The sequence below is a fragment of the Papio anubis genome, chromosome 19, assembly GCF_008728515.1.
Source record: "Papio anubis isolate 15944 chromosome 19, Panubis1.0, whole genome shotgun sequence".
Classification (NCBI taxonomy): domain Eukaryota; kingdom Metazoa; phylum Chordata; class Mammalia; order Primates; family Cercopithecidae; genus Papio; species Papio anubis.
The window spans coordinates 20,270,094-20,290,000 of NC_044994.1; the positions used below are offsets into that span (position 1 = coordinate 20,270,094).

The window sequence follows — 19,907 nt, forward strand, 5'->3', positions numbered from 1 at the left end:
CTGGATTCTCATCATATTCAAAATGTTTGAGTTCCAGTTTTATCACCTCTAAAATGAGAACAAAACCACCTATCTCATAGTTATAGAGACAATGAACTGAAACATAACAGTTTCCTTCCCTGACATTAAAAATACTTAATTTCTGAGGTTTAATACTACCAGACATTGGCTTGAAAAACTCTTTAAACAGGTAGCAAATACCTAGTTTCAAGAGTTTTCTCTGCTGTATTTGCTCTACTGAGTTCTATGAATGACCTACTGACAATTACCAAATATAAAATAAATTGGGAAATGTCTTAAAACTGCAGATGTGGGAAAAAACTAAAAGGACAATCCTTACAACCCTTAATGAAAGCAGTAACATCAAAGTCCGATAGTGCAACAGAAGAAAGTTAAGAAAACTCAAAGTGTATTTTAGTAATGAAAGGAGAAAAGAGTCATTTTTACATTTTTAGTGCCAGTGATTTCTGGAATAATAAACACTCCAAACTATGCACTTGTTAATTTACTTTTTAAAACTAATTATTTAATCTACCCAAAATTAAATAACATATCAGAATGGAAAAAAATCTGGGCATACATGTTTTAAATTATAATGGCCAATTAATGTTTTAATTACACAAAAATCAGTATTAAAATTAAAACTACAACATATGGGAGTATGTAAGTACACTATCTAATTTTTAAATTATAGGTAGGTATATTTTATGAAAGAAAATCTAAGAACAGATCATGGATCAAACATCTCTCCATTATAACTGCCCTATCACATTTATAATAGCAACTCTTTTTAAATAGCTCAAGCTGGCCGGGCGCGGTGGCTCAAACCTGTAATCCCAGCACTTTGGGAGGCCGAGACGGGCGGATCACGAGCTCAGGAGATTGAGACCATCCTGGCTAACACGGTGAAACCCCATCTCTACTAAAAAATACAAAAACTAGCCGGGCGAGGTGGCGGGCGCCTGTAGTCCCAGCTACTCGGGAGGCTGAGGCAGGAGAATGACGTAAACCCGGGAGGCGGAGTTTGCAGTGAGCTGAGATCCGGCCACTGCACTCCAGCCTGGGCAACAGAGCGAGACTCCATCTCAAAAAAAAAAAAAAAATAGCTCAGGCTGCTTTAAAGCATTATACAACTAATTCTCCCAATGCTACTTTGAAAAACCCAAGTTAAACTGCTTCCTTAATCAAGGCAGTGGGCACACTAGAACTCTAATTCCTATACTAAATGTTCTTCTGTCTCTCCCGTTCCTGATACTAGTAAGGTCTACTTTCAATTACACTTCCACCACTGGAACAGATGAAAAGTTAAACATTCAATCAGTCAGGAGAATGTGAAATATTACCACAGTTTGCCTAACTAGTATAACATCTCAGGCACTGAGAACTCAGCACAAAGTGGTTATTCCAACATGTCAGCATGGAAACTTACCCATTATTTAGCTATCCATTAATTCAGCCAATCTTCCTCTGGATCTACTTATAGCTCAGGCTGCTATAGGTTGTTCTAAACCTAACTTGGATTGTCCTAGTGTTAGGTTATCTCCATTCTTAATTCTACTGTTTGACTGTATATTCCTCAGTGGCAGCTTATAGTGTGGTCTGTGTCAAATTAACCCTCATTCAGAAGCCTGAAATCCCCATTTATTTTGGTTGTCCTTCTCCGTAACTTTTTTTTTTTTTTTTTTGAGATGGAGTCTCGCTCTGTTGCCCAGGCTGGAGTGCAGTGGTGTGATCTCGGCTCACTGCAAGCTCCGCCTCCCAGGTTCAAGTGATTCTCATGCCTCAGCCTTCCAAGTACTTGGGACTACAGGCATCCACCGTCACGCCTGGTTAATTTTTTGTATTTTTAGTAGAGACTGGGTTTCACCGTGTTAGGCAGGATGGTCTCCATCTCCTAACCTCATGATCCATCCGCCTTGGCCTCCCAAAGTGCTGGGATTACAGGCATGAGCAACAGTGCCTGGCCCTCTGTAGCTTTTTTAGGTGCATGACTATTTCCAAAACATGAGGTGGCTTAACAATCGCTTTCTTGAACCTAAACTAGTAGAAAATGTTTTGTTCCCTACAGCAGAGGTTATTAAATTTAGCTTCACATTATGCCATAATTTATTAAATCATTTCTTACTTATGGACTTTTAGAGATCAAATAATCCAATCTTTTGTAATCATAAGCAATACTTCAATGAATATCTTCATATATGTGTCTATACCGGTGTTTGTCATAAATACATGCATACCTGTACAAAAAAAAAAAAACTAGAGGCGGCCAGGAGCAGTGGCTCATGCCTGTAATCCCAGCACTCTGGGAGGCTGAGGCAGGCGGATTACCTGAGGTCAGGAGTTCGAGACCAGCCTTGCCAACATGGTGAACCCTCATCTCTACTAACATACAAAAATCAGCTGGGTGTGGTGGCACATGTAATCCCAGCTACATGGGAGGCTGAGGCAGGAGAACTGCTTGAGCCTGAGAGATGGAGGATGTAGTGAGCCAAGATTGTGCCACTGCACTCCAGTCTGACCGAGCGAGACTGTCTTAAAAAAAAAAAAAAAAAGCTACAGGAGAACTTGACAAAGGGCCATATTTTTAATGTTGACCCACTTATATTTTTAATGTTGACCCCATCACTCAATTCAATGGCTCTCCTGAACGCTATCTTCTCTCAAAGAAACATGAGCTCATAAAACTAATAAAATAAATAATTTTTAGTCTCAGTAATATTACACTTACCTTCCTTTAAGCCTAAACCCCTCCACCAAACCGTTTACTTTTACTAGCAAAGGTAGCACAGCCAATGAAGAAAATTTTAAGTTTAAAATTCAGGCATATAAAAAATACAGATGACTTTAAACCTATCGCTTATGATAAACTATAGTTAATAAATCTTCAAAACTCACACTCTACCACTCCAAGTATCTGAAAATTCTTACATTTTAGGCTGAAAAAAAGCCTTTCCACAACCTTCGAAAAGAAGAGGTGTTTGAGATATTTTTTGAGTAGCCCCAGAAATCATGCAACTGTACAGTCTCTTAGAGATCAACTAATCCAACTAGGCCCAAGATTTTACTGCTGAGGAAAATGAGGTCTCAGGAGTTTAAGAGAGTAGACTACATCTGGATGAGGTCAGAACCCCATGCTTCCTTCCCTTGACACTAGCTCTTGCCCTTGACACTACACAAGGGGGCATTCACTTGCACAGATCAGTTATTATACTGTTGGTGCCTAAACCATCTTTCATGACATAATCAATTATTGATTGATACTTCATATCAGAGTCTACTCAGTGTTGCAGGAGACTCATATGTATATAGCAGTCCTCAACATACATTTGGGGTGTGTGTGTGTGTGTGTGCATGTGTGTGTATGCAATCCAAGGGCCTGAGTGCTGTAAGTACAGTTGGAAGCAGACAAGGAAGTGCACTGAATACCAAAGAGTGAGTAACAAGGAATAAAAATTTAAGCAGAAATTAATCTAAATTTTCCTTAGACTCTATTATAACATAAATCATAATCTTTAAATCTACATCTGTCAAAAAGTCTCATTTAGCTTGTGAATTCACCTTGCTCTGCCTACTTTAGACCCATCACTCCATATATGCAGAAGATATAACTCTTACCAAAACATTAATCTGTATATACCTCTTCCTTGGCATGGATAGGGTTGTTTAATTAAAACTTACATGTATTTAGTTAAATACAAAGACTAGCATCTGCTCAAATTAACTGATGTCTTTTTCTGAAAAATTAAAATGAAATTTTAGTAGGGAAAAAACAAAAATGTGAGACACAGTGATTTGTTGGTACCAATTATGTTTCAACTTAAAACTCTCAACCCAACTTGAAAATACTTAGGTTCTAGCAAGGATACTGCTGTCAGAGGGAAATACTTACTCAGATGATTATCCAAATTTAAAAATCTATCACGTTTTTAAATGGCTGACAAAATCCACCACCAAATCCAAGCACTGCCTAAACTTGATTACTTTTTTGTATTTGAGCCAAAAGAACAAATCTGAATGTTAACCTGGGAAAAATGGTAGTGTATATACAAACACAACACTTCTTAAATAACAGCTCTGATTTTTAAGAATCACTCTTGTAACTTCATAATATCCCCTTGAAAACAAGATGGGGATTTTAATCACTTAGGATTAAAAAAAAAAAAAAACAGGATTTAAAGCAAGATTAACTGTTGCTTTAAGTCTTGACATTTCCCTATTAATAACCCTAAAGCTTAATGAAGCACAGCAGATTTAAGAATTGAAATTTTTAATGAAAAAGAAAATTAAGGACAGTTTGCTGCTCTATACTATCATGAAAATAATCTGCTCCAGAAAGACTTTAGACTCTACATGTAAAAACAAGACATATCTAAAACGTATTTCCTCGTAAAATCTCAGTCTGAACTTTTAGAAGGTTAGGGCAGACTTTCATGAAAGTATAAAACTCAGAAAGTATCTAAAGCTTAATATGTAGTGTTTTAAAAACAAGTAAAGATATACAAAATACTGTTTTTCAAATTACACCTAGTATGTTTGCAACCTACTACCTATTAGTAATGACCGCCATGCCTCAAGTTAAGAAAAGCACAGAAATACACATAACTTTGTCTAGTAACTAAAATAAACTGAACACCAACTAAGTTAACTCTTCTTATTTTCACAAGAACTCATGTTTCAAAGTACATGAAAATCAAATACATACTGAGAATAAACACATGCTTTACACTTAAGATGACTGAATCCTTGCCACATTCTAGAACAAAGCTGCTTTTTATGTATGCTTCATATGTTGAATATTAATCTCTTTAAAATCTGTACCTAATAGGTGAAAAACACATAAGGTTTATGCATCTTTTTCCCAAGGTCCTCACGCAGGGTTGAAACCAGGATCTATGTGTTAAGTCTTAGAACTCCGAATTTCTATGAACATTAAAATACTGTCCTAGATGCCCCATAACCCATACAAACGTATTTAAATTAGAACATGGGGGTTATGCAATTAAGATGTGAACCAGAAAAACAACACAGGTTTCTAATATATTAATTAACTAGGTCAATGGTAAAAGCAACATTAATTTTTTTTTCTTAACCATAAACCTATGTAAGAATTTGAAAGTCACTTGTATTATTTAAAGGGAAAGCTGGTTATAACTTTGTGATATAATATTTTATCTTTTTATCAGGTAGGCTGAATGCTCAAATTCGGATTTTTTATTGTAAAAAACGCTAATATCTTAAAATGAGAAAGACTAAAGAAAATATTGATGTTGATCATCATAATATGCAAAATTGACTAGAATTATGTAAATCTAGGTGACAGACTAACTAAACTAATAATTTCTCAAAGTAAAATAACGTAGACACTTCAGTTAACAAAGGCACAGAGTCCTATGAATATTTAGCTTGTATTAAAAAAAAAAGGGTGCTCCATATCTGCACTAATAACCTATGCATTCTCTTTTCTGAAACTATGGGCTGCTTAGTCTGTAATTTAAAAAAAAAAAGGAAAAAAAAAAAAACCCTAGATTGCTAACAGCAGCTGACTGCAGAGCAGCCACTTTCACCTTGGAGATAGAGCTTTGTTGTTCTGGCGTGTAAAGCAGACCATTAGCACAAAGTCATTTCTAATCTCAGTTGTACAATCCACATGGTGCACTTAACCCTAAAACTCATGTGGCATAAACTGCTCTGCTTCCACTCCTAATGACCTTTCAAATCATTCAGCGTTACTGCTTGACTTGTACTCATGAATTAGAGGACTGCCAAATAACTTGATGACAAAGGTAAAATTTCGCCTTTCCTGAAGGTTTAAAAAAGTCAACACTGGTATAGAAGAAACTGAACGTACAACGGAAAAGAAAAGCACATTATTTTACGCTTATAAACGATATTTTTAGAAATGCTTAAGAAAAAAATGACAGAAAATTCACACCTGACTTCAAGGCAGATGACTAAAACAGAAAATGAGACTGCTCCACTTGTAACACACAGTAAAGATTTCCCACAGTATTCATGACCAACAAATGTCTCTTCGTGTCCTAACTTCACTGAACAGTATTCAATTAAAACTTACTTTTAGATGAAAAAGTTTGTGAAAATAAACATCTGCTGCTGGATTTACACTGAGGATTTACTGTCTGTAAATAAGACGACCCAATACTGTCCAAAAATTTACGTTTTTAAAGATTTTAAAAAAATGTATCACATCTCCTTCGTTAAAAAAAAAAAAAAAAAAAAAAATCCTAATACAGGAGTCTTAAGTTTGTCTTGCCTTCCTTTTAACTTCAAACACTTTAGAAACAGGACTTTTTTCCTTCTTCCTCCTTCAGCCTAACCTCTTTAATAAACCCCATTTTTAAAGAAGAAACAATAAATGAAATGACACGAGGTGAAAGAATGAGGAGTGTGCGCTGGGAGAATAAAGGGCGGTTTTATAACAGGAGGTACTTTTGTTAGCAAGTGACTGGCAGGTCTCCTCCCCCAAGTTAGAAGGAATTCCATGCACTCTCCAAAACTGCAAAGGCCAAAAATGTCTAGTCTAATAGTTCTGAAATCCCCGAGACAGGAGAGAGCCCAGTGGGGGATGGCGAGGGGGGAAGGGGAGAAAGACCGGTAGGAGACTAAAGAACAAAAGAAGAAATTCAAGAAAGGGGAAAGCAACGCCGAGACCCTGGCGGCCTGGGAGGCAGGGGTGGAGAGAGACAGAAAGTGAGAGAGCACGACCCCGGGAGGACAGCGTGGAGCAGGGCAGGGCGAGGCGTGCCGCACCATGGCGCACCATGGACAGGGCTCCGCGCGGCGGCGGCCCACACCCGTCTAGGAGGTGGCGGCAGAAAGCGCGAGAGACTGCGGGCGCCAGCCCCATCCCGCCCCCGCCCCAGCAGCACTCACCCCTCGGCGGGCCGGAGCGCACCTGGCCCTGACCCGTGAAGACCACGGAGCGGGGCAATCCACACCACCTGTCCCCACCCCCGGAGCAGACACTTCCGAGCTGCGTCCGCACTTTTCGGGGCTGCCAGCTGGCAGGAGACCACCCCTCCCCCTGCCCCGAGGGCGATACCAGGGGGCCCCTCCGCGGATTTTTCCTGCCCCGCGGCGAGGGCGGGCACGCCCCTTTCTCGCAGCCTTCTAGGGACCCCACGGCAGGCGGAGACTGACTTGGGACCAGGGCACTGTGCCCGCCCAGCTAGAGGGTCCCGGCCGAAGCTGTGCGAAGTGGCCTCCAGGCCTGGGCTGGCTGGTCAGGAGGAGCCTAGGGGCATCCTCGGCTTGGAGGCGGCGGAAAGTTGGGCTGCCGCTGGGCTGGGGACCCGCGGCGCGCAGCGTCGAGAGAACCTGCGCCCGGACTGGAGCAGGTGCTTCCTGCAGCGGAGGAGCCTCTTAGTAGAGATTAAATGAAAAGGCTCGCTGGCGCTCTCCCGAGGGTATGAAAAGTACGGAAGGCTCCAGGCGAAGGCGCCCCCGGGGCGCATGTAGGGCACAGGCAGCCGGACAGATAGAGGAGCAGCCGCGTAACGGAACTTCTCGCCCGGGCGGGGGGGGGGGGGGAGAAATGGGTGCGAGAGGCCAGACTGGGTCTGGAGGCAGGCGCGGACCGGCAGAGACTCCTCCGGGAAAGAGGGCCAGATTTTCTTTCCAGGTGGGACCGACACAGAATATTGTGAGGGCAAGAGAAGAAGAAAAGGAGGCAACTCCAGACTGGGATAAAGACAATAGGACAGTGGAGCCCTTGGGCACCGGGAGGCGCACGGGTGCAGGGTGGGGTAAGGCGGAGGCAAGTCCCGTAACTAAGACACCAGAGTGAGAATTCCTACTGTAAACTCGTGACCCATCCCTGCAGAAATAAACAACAACAACAAAAAAATGGAGCAAAGTACCATGCGAGGGGCGAAAGGCACAGAAAACTGCAAAACCTGGGAGTTACCCTGCCTCACCCTTCTGCTTCCTGGGGACACCCCCCTCGAGCTTGCTCGGCCCCGAAGGAGGAGCAGAGGGGACCCACAATCGGGCCCCTAGAGCCCCGTCAGGAAAGGCACGAGAGACCTGCTGGCCCCGGGCAACCCTGCCCCGGCGCCCAGCCGGAGCCTGATGCCTGCGCAGCTCCCGGCCGCGCGGCGCGGCGCGGCGCGGCACCTCCCTTCCCGGGTGCGCAGCCCGGCCCCGCAACGGCGCGGGGAACAAAGGGACCCGGCGCCGCCCGCCCCACCCCGCCCGTGGCCCGGCCCGCGGGGACTGCCGCGTACCTGAAGCAGGGCCGCCAACAGCGGCAGCAGGGTCCGCAGCGCTCCCGCTATCCGGCACATGGAGGCGGAGAGGGGCCGAGCGAGGAGCCGGAGGCGGCGGCAGCGGAGGCAGCGGCAGCACCAACAGCGGCGCGGAGAAACGGCTCCAGGCAGTTTCCACCCCCTTCCCTTCCCCTCCCCTCCCCACCCCCTTCTTCGCTGCTCTCCGCTCCCCGCCAATGGAGAGCGAGCTGATGACAAATAGCGGGCCGCGGAGTCCGCGGGACTCGCACCAGGAGTAATAAAACAGACCCAGAGATCAAGGAGCTGGGGAGGGGGGCGGGGGAGCAGGGCGGGCGAGCGTGTGAGTGTGAGCGTGTGTGTGTGTGTGTGTGGAGGCGGCCGCTGTGGCAGCGCAGGCGGCTCGGCTCCGGCCCGGAGCGCAGCGGAAGCCGCGAGGGATGCAGTGGCGGGGACCTTGGCCGGTGGAGGATGCGGAGGTGGAAGTGGAGCGGATGGCGTTCCCCAAGAGCTCCGCCACGCGAGGCTTCGGGCTCGTGGTTTTGCTTCCTCCGGGTCCCCGCTCCAGGGCCGCTCGGCGCGACGAAGACGCCGGAGACAGCGCCGCGGGGAGGGCGCTCCGGGCCGTGCGCGCTGCACCCACAAAGAGCAGCAGTCCCGCCACCCGGCGCCTCAGCTGCGTGGGGGCCGAGGGCCGCGTCTCGGCTCCTCTTTCCGGTGCCCCGGCGAGTTGGAGACTGTTCTCCGGCCTTGGCCGCAAGGGGGTGAGGCGAGGGGCCGGCGCGGCCGCTCCCGCCGCGGCTCCGTCCCGCGCAGCTGCCGCCGCAGCCGCCCCTGCTGCCCGCGCACCGGCACCCGCCCGCCGGTCCTCGCCCTGCGCCGCTCACTCGCGCGCGCCGCCCTCCGTCGCCGACCGCGCACCCCGCTCGGCCTCCGCTGCGCGACCTGGGCGAGGCGCCGCCGCTCTCCCCGCGCTCGCCGCACGCGCTGCCTGGCTGCGCGGCCCGCTCCCCTCTCCTATCCCTCCCGCCGCCGCCGCCGCCGCCCTCGCCCCCGCCTCCCTCCTCCGCCGAGCTTCCCCGCCCGCGTCGTGGCCAATCGGAGGCCACCAAGCTGCGGCTGTAGCCGGCCGGATCCGCGGCAGCCGCCCGCCCCCGCCCCGCCGAAGCGCCCCGTATTTTGCTGCAGCCCGCGGGGGGTCGCCGGAGGGAAGCCTGGGGTGCGCCGAGCACCACCCCGGCAGGTGGAGGGGCTGCGGGAAATAAAATAACTTGGGCAGGAACTTGATTGGTAGCAGGTTCATCTTTGGTCCGCGGTGGGGAATCTAATGGAGATGAGGAATGGTGAGCCGGTGGGGGGGGGGGGGGGGTGCATCCTTGGGAGCCTAACGCACGCTTCTTTATTTTGTCGTTCTTAAAAATGGGTAATCTTTCCTGGCAGGGGCAGACACAGCAAACTAAGGACGCAGGCCAAGCTCATCCTAGCTATTGTTGTCTGAGGCGCTCGCCCGGAGCCACCTGCGGGCGGGGGAGGGCGGAGGCCGCGGCTTCTCTCTGGAGCTCGCACCTCCAGCTCCCACCCTTGTGGATGTGCTGGAACAGCCCAAGTTTTTGTGTTCTTGGTTTGTTTTCTTTTGTCCCCTCTGGGAGTTTGAGAGTGCATGTTTGTTATTTTATTTGAAATTTCACGTTTTCTATTACTACCCGTTAGTGGTACTGTTCACATTTGGGGCCAACAGTTTCAGGATACTTTTATCCCCTCCTCCCACCCCGAACAGCAAATAAATTAAAAAAAAAAAAAAAAAAAGGAGAGACTAAAAGCCGGAACTCGTGAAAACAGGATTATCTAAAAGATAAAATGACTGATACAGAATTCTCACCGTGTAAAGGGTTTCTGCTGGCTTCCTTTAAGGCATGAACTTGGAGTGCAACACAGTGAGAGACTTTACAAGTTTGAGTCACAAGCATTTGTGGAATGGAGCGGGGGATGGGGAGCAGTTTTTGTGTTTTTTTTGTTTTTTCTAATTCTGGTGAGGTAATAAATCGTCCGGAACGTTTTTAAAAAAAAGGTTTACAAGTAAATAGAAATACCCGTTTTATCTAAGCTTTTCAACACTTGGGAGGTCGGTGAAGTTCATTGCAGTAAATGAATATTTTCTGTCTTTATTGCTTGTTTTTCTGCTTTGGGTAACTGAAGTATTAACATTATTTGAGTTTCAAGATACCGATCATTTAAGAATTTGATGATGAACCTTTAAAAATCAGCTACTAATTTCTTGACATAACTGATGCAGCTTTTAATAATATACTGTTGCTGGCTAGGCTTTTAAAAATTTAATATTCATAGGGAGGCTTATTCAATTTTAATTAAAACATAATATTGTAAGTTTTTTATGAAACAAAATTTTTCCTGGATTTTCTTCTCAAAAGAATAAGAAAGGTTATGTTAATTAAATTTAAAAGATGAGATGAAACACTTAGCTAATATAGTAATCAGAACTGCTTGTTCTTACCCTTTCTCTTCTTTTTTTGCTAGATATTATTGTCATACTATTGCTAATCATCCTAAAAGTTATCTTTGCAATAGAGTATTTATAAATTATGCTTTCTGGGAGTCATGCAAAATAATAGTAAAAATTCAGTTGAGATATGGGGATATGTTTGTTGTATTCCAATGTGAGATGTAGAGATCTCATCTCCATGGCTAAGATTTAAGCTTCGACCCTCGACGTGAGGTTTTGATTGCATCCTCATCACTCCTAGCAGTACCCATTGATGTTTATTACCATTGTGATTAATTTAAAGGTAGAACAAATTTCAGCATGAGTAACTCTTTCTTGTTAGTAGTATTTACTTGAAGCTTTAAACATTATGTCCCTTATAAATTAAACGCTTATGATTTCAAAATCTCCTTTGGAATGGCTGTCAGTCAAGGAATTCTCTGATTCCAACAGTTTTTGATCCTTTAGGTAAGCACTTGCAGCATTTTTTAAAAGTTCAGTTTTCATGCCTGTCACTCCTCAGTGGTTGTGAACTATTTTAGAATCTTGCCTCATTTTAAGTTGATCACCTGGTCAGCCAAATTTTGCTAATAATAATAGGCCTCTGATTACAAGAAGGAATAGTCTAGTCTAAAATCATGCTGTTGGAGACTTTGTGCATCCATTTGATGTTAATGAAGGTAGATCTGGTGTTGACTATGATATCCAAACACAGCTTTACTTCAGCAATACCATACCTAAGATTAGGTAATGGGGCCATTCATTGTCCTGGGCAAGGGATAACCAAACTCACAGATTTTTAGCTCCTGCTCAAAGCATTACTTGTCTGAAGACTGGTTTTCCATCAGCCTATAGAACTCCAGGGATGTAGGGGATTGTCAGTGACCCAGTGAAGCAACCAGGAGGTATTAGGTGTTGGATGGGTGGAGACAAGAAACAAGTATATAATAATATAAAACATGACTGCGTTCACACATCAAAAATCAACCTAATCCTTCATTTCTGACCTGTGGAGTGATGCCTGTTTACTACAAGAGGTCTGCAGAGCATTATGGAAAGACTGATTAAATGATGTACTCTGAACACATGGCCAGTTTTTATATGTATGCAGAGGTCACGATGATTCATTTCTAAGCATTCATTTTTATATATGTGTAGTTTTTATATGTATGTAGAGGTCATGATGTTTTTTTCTAAGCATTTCGAAAATCGTAATAATTTTTGTTCTGGTGTGTTTTGTCAGACAGGAGATGCTAAATGTACAAATTCACCATGTGGGTGTTTGTGTACAAGGGTTCTTGCTTTGGACATAAATGCTCAACAGTAGTAGTCTAATCTGGAACCTCCTCTCCCCTACCTCCCCTTCCCTATCCCCTATAGATATACACCTCAAAGACAGGCTCCACACTTATCTTTGTCTCTGACACCTAGTGCAGTGTCCTTCCCAAATGTTGAATGAAGACCCCCTTCTCCACTCTTCCTCCTCTCCCTGTCTTCAGAGCAAACTAGGATTGTCCCTCTCCGTTAGAAAGTACCCCTCAAATTACATTTTCTCCCTAATTAGCTTTAGTGTACAGTAAAGCTGACTTTCCCTGGGTAATATCCCTTTCATAGAGTCATAGAATGTTCTAAACGAAACATTAAAGATGGTCTTTACAACCCCCTCATTTTACAGATGGGACACCCTGAGACTTAAAAAGGTACACAAGGCCACCAGCTGGCAAGTAGGGAATGCAGAATGGGACCCAGGTTCCCTTACTACCACTCTTACCTATGCTCTTTACCTTATTCTGGGAAGTTCCTTTAACATTGAAAAATTCAACTATATGGGATGAGAGGGAGATTTTTCTTTTTAAAGAAGAAAATAGAATGATGCTAGGAATTTGTCTACTGTTTCTCTCAAGTTTTTTGTTCTTCAAAGTATGTGTGAAATGGAGGACATTTATTTTCACTGCTCTCAGTTTTCATATGCTTTTCTTAGTGTGATCATCTTGTCTTATTTATTGTGATTTTGGTATTTAAAGATCCGTATCTTTGATACAACCTGACTGCTAAACACAAGCTAGCCGTTCATCTGTTGCTCGGAGAAGTAGTGATCTGATCCAATATTAGAAAAAAACCTGGCTACTTAAAAAAAAAATCTGCTCTTGTTTGAAGATATTATTTACTTACTGTTTTTCAATATTTGAAAATTAAAATCAACATCTTCATGGAAAATATAACCAAAAAAGTAACTCGAAGTAAGTTATAAAGTTGCCAGATGAGCAACTCAACAGAAGTGAGTAATTCATAAGCAGGCCCTGAATTACAAGGAACCCCACCAAACAAACAAACAAACAACAGAAAGAAAAAGAATCCCATTCTGACTCTGGAAGGTAGAGGGGTATAGTATAAGAAACAGATACGGCTATAAATTCGAGTAGACCTAGCTCTATGACCTTGAGTAAATTTCTTGACATTTCTAAGGCTCTTTTTTCTTATCTCGAAAATGCAGGTAATGACAATATTTCTTTAAAAAGTCTGATAGGAACACAATAGAGCACAGTAGGGCCTTAGCATTTTATCTATAGTGTATTAGGTCTGCTGATTTCCACAGAGGGTTAAGAGCACAGTTACTTAAGAATCTGAGTGAACACCCTTTCACCTCTCCCAGTTGCTGTCTGCAATTAAAAAACGTGCTTTCAATCAAAATTTTATTTGGGAGGTTCAAATTTTACGAAACAACACAAAATCGCTAATGTAAAAAGTAATTGCTAAGTACATAATCTACAGACTGGTAAAAGAGAAAAATTTGGTGGCTTTGTAATGTTCAGAAAAACAAGTCTAGACATAAGAAAGTATTCACAGGAAACAATATAATCAGTATTAATGTATTGATTTGGTATAGGAGAATGAATTCACATTTGAATTATCTCATAAATTGAAAACACTGAGATCAGGACTAAAACTGCATTTTGCTTAGGACCTTTCTTTTGCTAACCTGACTCTTACGGTTTCTTGAACTGCTTTTTGCCTGTGTGCTCCCAGAGTTGGGTTTGCATAGTTGCATAGTTGATTTCATGAGTCTTGTTTAAAGATCAGCTATATTTGAGAAAATAAGATTTGCACGATATCCAAGAAATCTACCTTCTGCACCAGAAGCATGGATACTTACAGGGTAATACCAGCACTTTGGATCACTTAAAAGACAGAAAGCCTATTTCACAAGATAAACAAATTTTGAGAAAATAAACCAAATCATGCTGAAGACTTTGGTAACTCTTAGTGGTGCCAAACTTTTGCCTTCATGACCTTTTAAAAGCAAAGATCTGTCTTCAGGAAAGTTCTGAAACACAACTGTCAGTATATAGAGGATAGTAAAACATATTTACTATCTGAACTTATATTTGATTGTGCCCTTTCCTCCAATGAAAATTGATGCAGTGGATAAAGTATTGGCTTGAGTTCAGGAGACCAGTTTTCTCTTCCCAGGTCTATGGCTGGCTGAATAATCTTACGTGTGACACTTAATTTCTTTAAATGTTTTCTAATCCATAGAGCAGAAATAATGCTACTATTCTCATCAGAATGCTGAGAGGACTAAGAAAACAATATCGGTAAAATCTACTTAGTTCTTCATAGAGAGAGAGGTTCTACATAAGTACATGTTATTCTTTAAGGCTGTGGATTCAACTATAAGAGGAACGATTGGTGTCTAATGTTAAGTTACATTTCAATGATGTGGTATAATCAACAAGCCACCAAGTGCTTATTAAATTTTTCTCCTTTTTCCCACTTATTCGTAAATTTTAAAAATAACAGTTATCTTTCCCATTATAAAGGCAACATTCACAGATATTTGATAAAATTATGTTGTTAAATGCATCATAAACATTCATAGATTATGCTTACCCATCCTTATATTCCGGTACCAGCTGGGCAGATGTGGTCTGAGTTTCCTTTTAAACAGGGAATGTAAAATATCAACGATATTCCTATATATTACAGAATTTACAATGTATACCACTCTGACCCATTTTTTACATAGTAACTAGAAAGAGCTGAGTGATTATCACAGATAAGCATGATCTTTCTGGGAGGTCTATTATTTTGACTCCTTCTTGAGAAAGGTTTTTCAAAGACACGTCTGTAAGGGATGGGGATAGTCTCATTTCGAAAGTATTTACTAGAGCCAATAATAAAAGTGCATTTGCATTCCAAGACTAATTTATCCAAGCCATGTGGAATTTCCAGCTCTTGCAGGTGAGGACACAGGCTGTCTCAAATTGAGGGAAGAGGGCTTTGAGCAGCCCGCCGGTCAGTGCTGTGAGGGAAAGGAGGCGAGAGACAGGGATAAAGGTCACAAGTGGACATCAGGAAGGACTAAAGCGCTTGAGGTTTGTGCTCTCTCAGCAGAAGAGGCTCATGATGTAGATACAGTGTGGACTATGGTCAAATGATAGGATCTGGGGAAGGTCATAATCATAGCAATTGCTCAACAAATATTTGCCCAGATTTAGGAGTGAGTCACAGAGGAAAATAGGACATGGGATTTGGACGGGAGGGTGGGGACAAGCCTTTTGGTATCCAGAACTGATAGGAGGCTCCACACAAAGGGAGCACCTGATATGTAACAGCTCATCCAGGCCAGTTCACCCTGTCCTAGCCCTAGATTTGCACAGTTCTTGATGAGGGAGAGCAGCTCCTCATGAGATGCTTGCTGGGGATGTGTGGGGTTATCCTCCGTTCTAAAATTGCTGCTTCAACACATGTGAAATACCTATTTATACTTCTTCTCAAGTTGTTTTTGTAGGGATGGAGATGATGTAAAATGGTTTTTGTACTTTACAGTCTTTTCCAGTCAAAAATAAGCACGATTTGACTGAAAATAAATGGATAGTATAAGCTTTAACTGAAGAAGATGTAAGTTGACTTTCTTAATTTATTACCTCATTTTATGAACCCCTGTTTTTTTGGATGCAGAACTTTACAGAGTATTGATTTTTAATTTTTTGATCTCTCTCATTTTCTCTTCTCTCTTCCTCCCTCTTTCCCATCTTCTCTCCCTTTCTCCCTCTCTTTCCCTTTTTCTCTAAAATAAAATTTTTAAAAAATTGCAGTTTCTTTACCTTTTTTTCCTACCTTTCTGTTGAGATGATAATATTTTTAATTTCCAAGAGGTTTTAGTGTTCTCTGACTTATTTTTAATAGAACTTTGCTCTCATTTCATAAATGTAAGAGCTTCTCCCAACTCTACATATTGTTCAAAGTTTTCTTCTGCTTCTGCTTTATCTGTGTTTCTTCTCTCTCTTTTTTTTTTTTTTTTTTTTTTTTTTTGCAGTGTTTGTTTTTGTCTCATGTTTGAGGCTTTCTTGAGGAAGAGATTATTTAGTATGTAGAATGTCATTTAGTCCTACCAGGTTTTAATGAGGCACCCTACCCTGCCTCGTTTTTGCTTGAAGCAAGAGGTCACAGATTGTCCCTAAGGCTTCTTCCCAGGAACCTTCTCCTCCAAACTTCTTCTAACCACTGCCTTCTCCCATTCTGAGGAAACGGGTTGTTATTCCCTCACTTACACCAGATACCTCATTCCCATCTGCACCCTGGGACTAGTTCCTGCCCTGTAAAGGTGTTTAAAGAACCTCCCCAGGTGAGACTGTCTCAAGTCACACTGTGCTCCGCTGGGGGCTTGGCCTTACTTATCTGTGACAAGATGTCACCTGTGATTTATTCCTTGATAAAAAGGGAAGCAGGAGCCCTAAGTGATTTTCTGGATGATGACTGACACTTTTCTTTTGTCTGAGTTGGTAATCTGCCTCTTCCCAAGGATGAATACACATCACTCTCATGGGAGGCTTTCGGTTTAGGACTCTTTTTGTGACATGGAAGTCACAAAAGTTAATGATGCGCCTCCCGTGCTTCATGTCCTGTGAGAAATAGTGTCGTCTCCACCAATGACTTCACCCCAAATTATTTATTTTGGCACCTATAGTTTTCACCTTAAAAAAAACCTTCTAAATGCTTTATCCTCAGCGTAACATAACAACAGTTAAATGGGCTGGGCGCGGTGGCTCATGCCTGTAATCCCAGCACTTCGGGAGGCTGAGATGGGTGGATCACGAGGTCAGGAGATCAAGACCATCCTGGCCAACATGGTGAAACCCCATCTCTACTAAAAATACGAAAACTAGCTGGGGGTAGTGGTGCGTGCTGTAATGCCAGCTTTACTCGGGAGGCTAAGGCATGAGAATCACTTGAACCCAAGAGGCAGAGGTTGCAGTGAACCGAGATCACACCACTGCACTCCACAAGACTCCGTCTCAAAAAAAACAAAACAAAACAAACAAAAAAACAGATGAAATCAGATTTCCAAGGTTTTATGTGGAAGCAGTCCATGGAGGTACGTTCACCCTAATGTGCTCACTCCATTCACACTAATGGAATCATCCAGAGTGAAGTCGCCATTTCCATAATATGAAAAATTGTATGTGTTCAATAGATAATAAGAAATATAAATTTATAATATTGGTAGTCCAACTCTACTATTTATAGTAGATGGGATAGAAACACTTCCGTAACTAAAGTATTTAGTAGAATTATCTTCAATTTTTTTGTTGTTGTTGTCGTTGTTGTCATAATGCATTTGCTAACATGTCCTAGAAGTAACATCTTTCATTTGGGAGGTGTACTTTATAAATGTAAGTTGATCAACAAGTGCTTTTATTATACTTTATCCCAAATATTGTGACATGTTCCTCTTAGGGACGGTCATTGCTACTTTCCCTGCTAACACTCTTCCTGTTGAAAATCGCAATTTAATATTTAATTGCTCTTCACTCTCATTTAGTATAAATCTTCTGTTATTCATTTGAAGTCTTATGAGGTTGAATGTTATCTTGCTATTCAGCGGTGTGCCATCACTTCACCTTATAGGTACTTGTGAAGATTTTATTCACATGATGCTCTCAAGCTTGGAGTTGAAACACTAGGATTCATTCAATAGATTAGGATATTAGGGTCCATTGAACAGCTGCATAGAAATCAGTTACCATTTCACCTGAAGTTACATCCAAATTCTTAGTCTTATTAAATGCATCTGTACTGCTTAGAATATCCAGTTTTGCCTTACAGTAAAATTGGTTCTGTTTACCACCTACTAGTAATACATTTGTAAATGAACCAGAGGAAAAAACCTACTTTTACTTACATATCTAATACCTTCCCTTAAAAAGAGGTAACGTTTTAAAGATTGTGTCCAAATTGGAGAACTTACCTGAGAATAACAAAAAAGTACAAGACCAATACAGCCTATCTTTTTCTTTTACCCTTAGCCATACGGAGGACAAGCTGGTTTTAGCGCAGCTGTGGCACAGACTACAGAGCGCATGAGAAAAAATGATGGGGCCACCAACAGTGTGGAAGGGAAGGAGCACTAAAGTGAGCAGGAGCATGGACACATGAAGGCTCCAACGAGATTCTTAAATTCTGTGTGTCTGGCAAACGCTAGCAGTGAAGAGATGTTAAGGTCATGTATCTTCTCCTTGAAGAAAAGCAACATCCTCGGATCTCAATAAACAACAAATCCTTCGTTTGGTTCAATAGATCCTAGAAAAGTTAACTCAAGATGCTGACTAAAAGATGTTCCCTGGTAGAACATGTTTTTGTTTGTTTGTGTTTAAGAATCACAAAGTCAATCCAGTTCCTTGCACATTGCAAACCTGAGAGATCCCTTTGCACCCTCTAAGTCCTGCAGTTTGGATTACTGACAGCATCTCCTGTAATCAATAGAGCATAATTGGATTATTACCAAGGGCAAAATAATATATTTGCTGTTTTTTAGTTTTTAAAAGCTAATATTTTAAAAATCTGGGTTTAATCATCTTTACCATCTAGGTAATAAAATACATATGTGCCCCCATACATGTTTAAATAACCAATATCTTAATTAATATTTTTCCAGAAATAAAATTCTGAAATCTTTATGCAAAGTTTTGAACATAAAAATGTTTTGTATCCCTAGCTATTATTTTCTTAACTTCTGTTTTCATTTAGAAATACTTGCTTTTGACCACAATCTTCTTCACTAAACATTTTTCATATTTGTCCTCCTTTGATTTGAAACCCTTAGCTAATATAATTTCTTAGTTCTCTTTGCTTGATGCAGTTTTTAAAAGGTCTATTTATTTTGAGTCAGCTTACAATGTCTTAAAAATAAGCAAGGAAAGAAAAGGTAAGGAGGGAGTAGAAGGAAGGAAGAAACAAGAAATATTCAGTTATGAGCTGTTGACTTTTTCTATGCTTTGTTTAAATGTCTAATCTTAAAGAGGGTATGGTGGAATCCTGCTCTTTGAACCAGCCATTAGGAGGTGCTCACAGTTTAGAACAAACTCTTCAGACCTTTAAGGCTTGTCTAGTTTTTCTGTTCTGTAGAACTTATCTTTAATTTTAGAAATTTTCTTTCACTTGAACATACCACTTGTAAAAATTGTCTAGCTGACAGCTCTGGGAACCAAAGTCATCCAATTAGTCCAAAAAACAAATGTTTTGTGGCATCTATCACCACAGAACACCAGTAGGCCCTCAGACAAACACATCAGATTAAAAGAAAAGCATGTATTTGAGAAGGAAAGCCTTCTTGGGTATTTTGCTTTCAGAGAGAAATGGTTGATATTAATTGGTGTAAGGCAGTGGTCTTCAGGAAGTGTTTCCAAGGGCTATATCGGATTTTGTAAACTAAAAGGGCATATTTATATCCTGAAATATGCCTACAGGTAGAGTGTACTTTCTTTTCTTTCCTTTTTTTTTTTTTTTGAGACGCAGTCTTGCTCTGTCACCGAGGCTGGAGTGGTGCGATCTCGGATCTCGGCTCACTGCAACCTTTGCCTCCCAGGTTCAAGCTATTCTCCTGCCTCAGGCCTCCTGAGTAACTGAGATTACAGGCTCGTGCCTCCACGCCCCACTCTCACAGCTGTTTATTATAGACACATTCACGCTGTTAATTTTTCATTTTTGTTTTACCATTATTGCTTTTTATTTGCTATAACAGACCCAGACTGGCAACTTGACAAGCCTTTGGCACAGGTGTGGACATGTTTGGAGCAAATAAGGCTGGAGGACAAGTATGCGCTATCTTTTGGTGGGTTTTCATTGGCTCCTAAAGCACTGTTTGGAGGAGAGTAAACAAT

General features: G+C 42.1%; 1 protein-coding gene and 1 long non-coding RNA gene across 4 annotated transcripts in view; one reads left to right on the top strand and one right to left on the bottom strand.

Moving 5' to 3' along the window:
• The window catches only part of CDH2 (cadherin 2), a 245,592-nt gene extending 236,886 nt beyond the window's left edge, over nucleotides 1–8,706 (bottom strand). For 2 of the 3 annotated variants that reach the window (XR_001897295.2, XM_009192559.3), the window contains exon 1: nucleotides 8,244–8,414. Coding sequence is in view for 2 of the 3 variants with exons in the window: in XM_009192559.3 (XP_009190823.1) it covers nucleotides 8,244–8,303 (60 nt within the window). In the remaining variant the exon portion in view is untranslated. Of the gene's footprint in view, nucleotides 1–8,243 lie in introns of all 3 variants that reach the window. The other variant, XM_003914260.5, reaches the window with a different exon arrangement.
• Nucleotides 8,707–9,303: 597 nt separating this feature from the next.
• Nucleotides 9,304–19,907, top strand: part of LOC103879642 — a 100,350-nt gene continuing 89,746 nt past the window's right edge. Inside the window, exon 1 of the long non-coding RNA XR_002518657.2 lies at nucleotides 9,304–9,586. This is a non-coding gene — a long non-coding RNA (uncharacterized LOC103879642). The remainder of the gene's footprint in view (nucleotides 9,587–19,907) is intronic.